Genomic DNA, 8,026 nt, shown 5'->3' with positions numbered 1-8,026 from the left:
AGGAACGATACAAATACATTTGTAATCTTATGTGTTTTTTGGAACCTATTAAGAACTTATCACAAGGAACACTCCTCTTGATGGAAAAGGTGGATTTGTAGTCATTTACAAATATTACTGTTGAGTTTTTCTTATAAACAGTAAAATTGATTCTATGAGGTAAGAATTATATACTGGAAGCTTGAAACATGATTCAATTGGAAGCTTTTAATAAGAGATGGCACCTAATATCTACCTCTAATTTCTAATCCCATAATTTCTAATTTCTTAATTGTAGTGTAATATTGCCCAATTAACTTGGCTGATGGTTGGAAGATTAATAATATATTTGATTATTGAGATGTTCANATTAAAATATTATTTTTGCGTTAAAATGATACATCTTTGTTATTTTGTGAGAAAAAGCAGAAAAGGGAAATAAACTTTTCATTTCAACTCTCAACTTCCCATGGCAAGATGTTATCACATATTTTTGATGAGCATCTGTTAAGTTGAGTCATCATTGCATCATGTCACATGAGAATAACTTAAACATTGATTGGAGAGGATTATGAAATAAAAGGGGAAAAAAATGCATCTCAGAGCAGACTTCACAATCAGAGATAGATAGAAAAAGCCCTGTTCATCAACTCTCTCAGCTCCCAGCTCATTTCCCGTCTCTCCTGAAGGGTCTTCCTACCGATGTGCCGACCACGCCTTGACGATATCAAAAGACATTGATCAACTAGAGGTATTATGAACCGATTTATGTAAACTCTCTCTCTCGGTAATTAGAGGTATAAGTAGTTAGCTATTCGATTCCCTTCAATATTGTAGACGAAACACATTAATCCTACCTAGATGTATTCTATTGTAGTAGTCTATATGTAATCATCAAATTCTTGATAACATTAAACTTGTTGTTTTGTTTAATTGGTTTTGAATTGAATTCTTCCAAGGACAGACACCTACCGACTTATTCATGACCCCTCCACCACTCGATAAAACAAACAAAAGCCATCCACTGACCACGTGAGCAGGCCTCACAGGTCTGATGTCGACAAAGGGAGTTAACAGTATTAAACTGTAACCCCGGCTTCTCACAAAGATTTAAATATATATACTAATAAAAAATAGTTTTTAATCATTTTACAAATGTTGCTGACACTTCTGATCAATTTAGCTTTCATATTCAGTATTAATACTTACATATTAAAACAGATTTCTGATGTAACTATGATTAGGTCATTAAAAAAATTGTATAAATATAAGTAAACATATGTCTACTTCAATAAATTACTATTAGATTACATAAAACTATATGTGTATCATTTACCTCATAAATAATTAACTTAAAAATTATCTCAATGAAATTAATACTCAGATGTAATATGTTAATTTTTTTTTTTATTAAATTACATTTAAACTGACTTTTATATATAAAAAATTTTTAAATATATATGTAATTATAATAATTAATAGTTGCATATAATTATCAATACAATTTAATATTTCCATATACAGGTATCCCTTGTACATGCTTTCGCTCTAATATGGTTTTGGAAATCCTCTGTACAAAATTTCACAATTTTTAAGTGTAAACTTCATTATTCTATATTTGTTTTTATTCAAATAAGCACATGTGCTGTCTCAAATTTGCCCACAGATTTTAGAATATTGAAATTTTCATATTATTTTATGCTTTCATCAAGTTTACTGTAATGAAAATTAATAGGACAAGGAAAAAAAAATTGCACTAACTTTCCTATTAACCAGGTATTGTCGTTGTTTTCACTTTAACTCTTGAGACTTTCACCGTTTTTTTATTTCTATAGATTACTCTTCATATTTAGTAATGTTTATTTATTTAAACATTTTTAGGTAAGTGTTATTAAACTTTTTTTAATTGTAGGTACGCAATCATTCATAAAATGACAAACAAAATATGGCGATATCTCAGTACTCAAACAATTCGTTATTTGAACAAAAATTCTGGAAAAAAATTGCTCAGTACTCAACCAAACAAACACAACCTGCTAGAACAAATTTTTGATTAACAACATATTTTTATTCCATAAAAATTGTTTATGATAAAAATAAAAAATATGAAAATGTTGCTGATACTTCTGATCAAGATCAAAAACAAAGCTGAGATGACAACGATACTTTGTAAAAAGAAAACACCCTTTGTTTAACTAAAATTAATATTAAAGCATGATACAGTACTTTTAATTGTGATTGTTAATTATTGATTGGAAATTATCAACTGATTTAATAAACATTTCTCTCAGTAATGAAAAAGAAATGTAGACTTTTGCTAACTTCTGAAACGTAACCTTATGTTTTGCATTAGTCCTTTGTTTCGTATAGCATGGATTCACATAACACAGCACTTTTTTGGAATGTAACTAGTGTTATATAAGGGATACCTATATAATACACATATACGTAGATCTACATTTACATAACTATATTACAAAAAAAAAATGATATCTTTATTATTATTTATGATTATACATTAATCAAATTACAAATTTTATAAATAAAATTTCAAATTAAACTTACTTAAATAGCCTCTATATTTCAGATCGGTATCACGGCTTTCAGTTCGAGATTTTATTGCATCGAGAATAATATCTGCTTTAACCAATCCAGTTGGACGCACAATATTCAAAAGATCTTGTAATGTCATTAAGGGTAACCTAACACAAGATAAAATTTCCTGTGGTTCTATTCCAGAGTTATGTTGTGTCCAATTATAGACAGCTCGAAAAATATCGACTTCTGGTGCACAAAATGAATCCCTACTTATCATTTCTTTTACTGCAGCCTAAAAATATATCATTGAAAAAACAAAATATTAGGTGTTCAAAATTCTCATTTGCAATTTAATGTACAAACAAAATTCTTATATATTTTTTAATTATTGAAAAGCAGTAAGAATAAAAGTGATTCTAAAATATTTCACAATTAATTTATTTAATTTTTAATGGCATAAAAAAATTTAAATGTTTAGAATGTTTTCTTATATTAAAAATATTTCATAAGGCTAGATTTAAAAAAAAACATTTATAATTATGAAACTTTCAATGAAATGTATTACTTTGTTCCCTATTCTGACAGTCAGTATTACATTGAAAAGAAATACCATAATATATTAACATTAATTATATTTTTTAATCAATCAAGTATTTAATACAGGGTGGGGCAAATAAAAGTGGCCCGGACGAGTGGATACGATTAGCTTTGATCCGCCTTCAGCAACTTGCTGACCAGGGCTCAAAGGTGCCAAGAGATGAATGGTGGTCACTTTCAACATCTGCTATAGTCAGGTTAGTACTGTATTTCCTTTCCTCTGCTGTGTTTCTTTGTACCTGGAACTCGGTTCTCCGGGCCACTTTTATTTGCCCCACCCTGTAATTTAACTGAAAATTAATAATGTTCTTGTTTAAAGTACAGTAGAGCGTCGTTTATCAAAATCAATTGGGGACTGGAGTGATTCGGATAACTTATTTTTCGGATAACGAATCATGTACGAAAAAATATATTAATTTATCCCATGTTGAAATTTCTCTCTGTTTCATGTCGCTTCACGTTGAATTTTCGTCGATGTTAAGCCTAACGAAGACTATTGTATCGTTAAAAATTATTTTTTTATTTTGTACAAACAAAATAAATTTATTGAAAAATATAAAAACAATAAAAAATTATACTTCAGATGTTAATTTAGTATCAAAAACGTAAAATATTTGAGTAGCCCGAGAAATAGCCGAAGATTGCAGCGCCACAGCACTAGCGAAAATTTAAATTTGCCGACTGGAATGCTTTCGGATAACAAATGTTTCAGATAACCAGCTTTCGGATAAACGACGCTCTACTGTATATGTAAATTTATTAAATCTGTAATCAATCATATAACACAAAATATAATAAACTGCATTTTTTATTAAAATTATACAAAAAAATGAACTTAGTTTGAAAATAATCTATAAATTAAGGGATATAGTTTCAAAAATAGCCAACTCCACTTTTTCTGGGTCTGGAACATAAGGGATGTGTGGCTGATTTTGAAACTAACCTCCAATTTTCATTTCTTCTTTCTGTTTTATGGCTAGTTTAGAAATTCATAACAATTATCATTGAACAGAACAAAAAAAAAAGCATACATAAGATCAAGGGATCGGCTAATTTTTTTAAAAGATTGACTTAGCCATCTCTGAAACTATATGCCTCAATTACACACAATTTATGGAATGTTAAAATTCCACATTATAAAGGAAAAATGTTTTAAATAAATATTTTTCAAATTTGGCAATGTTTATTCCTATTATACATATTTATATTCCTACTCTGAATTTACAAAGTATATATATAAACACTTATGATTGCATTCTTACAAATATTGTTAATACAATCCAAAAATAATTTGAATTATGAATGTCTTTACTAATAAGACATCAAAATTTGATGTTTATTAATGACAGTCAAGCATGTTATGTTATGTTATATGTTATATATAAAACTGCAAAACAGTCTATAAAAATGGCTTTACATATTGAAAATTTCTTAATAGCAATTCAATTCTACCTATTAAAGTAATAAATCTAATTTAACACGATGCATGATCTAAATTACTGTTGCAGTGAGCAATACAGATGTTTATAATTTACAAATAAATTGCTTTAAAATACAACTATAGAATAATAAACTTAAGTTTATTCAGTTTTAATGCTAATTTACTCAATTTTAGTAATAATAAAACAAAAAGATCTAATTGGAAGTTTCCTGATTTTTTTTATCGAAACCTTTTTGCTACATATATATATATATATATAGCCATAATGATAGCAACTAAGAAATTCNTATATATACACTAGTTGAAATCATTTTTTTTACATTAAAAAAATATATATGTACATTCAAAAATCAGAATATGTATTAGTTGCAAATGAAACATGATAATGATGATGATAATGATGATACAAGTTAGAGTATTAATATTAGTTTATATATAAATCTTGGCTAATTGAGTTTGATTTAGACTTTAATGTAATATTTTCATTTCCACAAATGTACTTTCACTACATTTGCCAATGTGCTTCTGTATTTTTACAGCGCAACAGATTGTTTCTGGAAAGTCAACTGTCAATTTTAGTCATAATTATCATTGTTTTTGATGCTTTCTAACTTGTCTTGTCCATTATCTGTATTTCACAAAAACAAACACCATCTTTTAACTATTTTTCATAGACTTCAATTCAGATCATATGTCTATTACATCAAACACATGAATACCTGGCCTTCTTGTATCCTAACAAAATAATTCAATTGCAATTACTTTGGTATTCATTTTAATTACAGCAATTTATATTTTAAATTCTAATGAAAGCATACATATGTGTAGTTGAAATTTTTTTTTAATTTAATTAAATAAAAGCATTAAAAAAAATTTTATTTGAAAGAAATTAATTGATATATTTTCATTTATTTATTAAAATATAGTTAGAATTAAGAAAATTCTACTTACTGATGATAATGATAAAAATGATTCATGTTGAATAATTTCTTGGGCATGTTTATCAACAAAACAGCAGCATACTTCTGCCAATGATGATAAATGGAATAAATTTGCTGTATCGTATATCATACAAACATTACGGATGTTCAAAATTGCTTTCAGATATTCAGAAATAGACGTTTCCAGTTCGACAAAACCATACTGATGAGCCAGACCAAGTATATCCAAAATCATATCTTCCTATTTATTTATATAGAAATAAAAATAATTTAAAATCTTATTTATAAACATTTATAATTAAACCTAAAATATTTTAAAAATTAATTTCATTTGAATTTTAATGAAAAAAACCTATAATTTTTTTGATAATTTTGTTTGCTATTTAAATTTTATGTTTTTGCTATCATTTCTTCTATCAACAATATACACAAACTTCTTCTCTATGCTCTCACACAAATTCTTTTGGACTTTATGATATAATGCTCCATTTCTTATATTTTCATTTTGTTAGTTCTCAATGCATTTGTTAACAAACTTGCATAAATCAATAATTTTTTCTAAATATTCAATGTTAAATTTATTATTTCATAAATATTCAAAATACTCTATTCATCTTTTTTCTGTTATTTTTAAATTCAATTTTTTGCTCTTTTTCTTTTAATATATTATTAATACCAAATTCTTAAGACCAACCTAACTTTCCTCTCATAACATCTTAGGATCTATTATTTAATTCTGTTTTAACCTCAGTGTACAGTTTTAAACTCTGTATTAAACAACTGAATACTGTTAGATCTTATTTTATATTTCATTGAATCCTTTGAAAGCATCAGAAACTGAGATGACACGATACTGAATTCTGCTAATATGTATTCAGAATATCAGTTTATAAATAAACTAATACCAGTATATTGGGAACATTCCAATATGCTAATATATCAGTATCAGATAGGTATCAGTTCATCTCTAATCAGAACATCTACATATTTCTTTTCAGTAAATTATGAACTGCACACATTTCAGTTTGTTTCATTATTAGTAAGTCTAAACAATGCTTATTCTCCATATTAAATCATTATCTTTAGAACTAATTTTATAGCATCATCTAAAAAAAAATGTTACAAAATTTACTGATTAATCATCCATATATCTTCTATTATACTGTGTTTGATACCTGTGTGATTTTTTTTACAATCTTCTTATAATCACAATATTATACATGAACAATTTCTAAAAGTAATTTAACATATGTAGTAAATAAAGAAATTATAAAGTAATAATGAGTAAGAATGAAAATTTTGTGCATTAAGCATTTTTTTCTTTTAACTATCAGACATACATTTAAAATTAAATAAAAAAAACATTGTCATAATGCTGGGTTGCAATTTTTAATTTAAAATTTATGTTCTCCACTTCAAATTAGTAATGGCTTGCCCCTGTACATTATACTTTTTCTTTAACAATGGCATCATGCTGGTCATCTATCAAACTCCTTTCAGAGGAAAATTTTTGAATTGAAATAATGTTACATCTGGTTTGCGTCAGAGGTTCGTATATAGTTAATTGGAGCCTCCTGTCCCTAAGCTTTCAATTCTGTTCTTGGATTTTGTCTATTTAACTCTGTTCTTGAGATTAAGGAAAGACAGACAGATAGACAGACAACAACAGTGGGAATTTATAGGTCTACAATTTTTCAAATTGCAGCCCGATGACATGATGCAGAAAGTTACTAACCTGAATTTCTATAGAATATTTTTTACTATAGATATAAAATTTTAAGCGGATTTGAATTGTTAAATATCATTTTACCAAAACATTAAATTATAAAGTACAAATGGGCCAGAGGAAAAGCTGGGGATTTTTCCCCGAGGCCAGAGAGAATTTAGTTGGCCCATAATTGTTTCTACCTATATTAATGTTATCTATACCCAGTTGCATACCAAGCTTTTGATGGCTCTGGTTATAAACAATCATCATTATTAGCAGAAATCAAATATAAGAAGCTCCCTTATTTAAAGGAATTAAGTAATAATTTTAGTTCAGACAATAAAAAAAAAATCAATGAAAATATATTAAAGTTTAATAATTCTTTTAATTATAAATAATTTAATTACATATCTTACTTTAAGATTTGTTAATGTCATACGACCAGTATAAATATAGCGCAATAAGATCTTGAAAGCTACTAAAGATGTTCCTTTTAATTCAATTACATCTTGTGATGATTCTCTCATTCCACCATATAATAATGCTCTAAAAATTAATACATAATAAAAATTAGCCATTTTAAACACACACACATTTAAACTTTTGAATAACAACAAATTAAAATTCATGTAAAAAAAAAAAAGAAAGAAAAAGTGTTCATATAAATTACAAGTTACCATAAATTACTGACTGAATTTTTTTATCATCATATGACTAAAACATTCAATAAAATATAATTTAATATATATTTTTTTGGATTATTTTTAAAAATTAAGATAAATTTTATTAATAACTAATTTGGAAAAATAAACTGCAGAAAAT

The 8,026-nt window shown here is 26.5% G+C and overlaps 1 protein-coding gene across 1 annotated transcript in view; it reads right to left on the bottom strand.

The window, feature by feature from the left end:
- LOC111627796 (BTB/POZ domain-containing protein 9-like) overlaps window positions 1-8,026 on the bottom strand; it is a 31,815-nt gene that overhangs the window by 9,832 nt on the left and 13,957 nt on the right. Inside the window, exons 2-4 of the mRNA XM_023371441.1 lie at window positions 7,621-7,750; window positions 5,507-5,737; window positions 2,545-2,809 (exon numbers count right to left, since the gene is read on the bottom strand). Of these exons, the coding sequence (XP_023227209.1) occupies window positions 2,545-2,809; window positions 5,507-5,737; window positions 7,621-7,750 (626 nt within the window). The remainder of the gene's footprint in view (window positions 1-2,544; window positions 2,810-5,506; window positions 5,738-7,620; window positions 7,751-8,026) is intronic.

Source organism: Centruroides sculpturatus, unplaced genomic scaffold (assembly GCF_000671375.1).
Source record: "Centruroides sculpturatus isolate CEXI.00-Female unplaced genomic scaffold, Cexi_2.0 scaffold568, whole genome shotgun sequence".
Lineage (NCBI taxonomy): Eukaryota > Metazoa > Arthropoda > Arachnida > Scorpiones > Buthidae > Centruroides > Centruroides sculpturatus.
The sequence above is the reverse complement of the archived record's forward strand: the minus strand, read 5'-3'. Positions and strand labels throughout refer to the sequence as shown.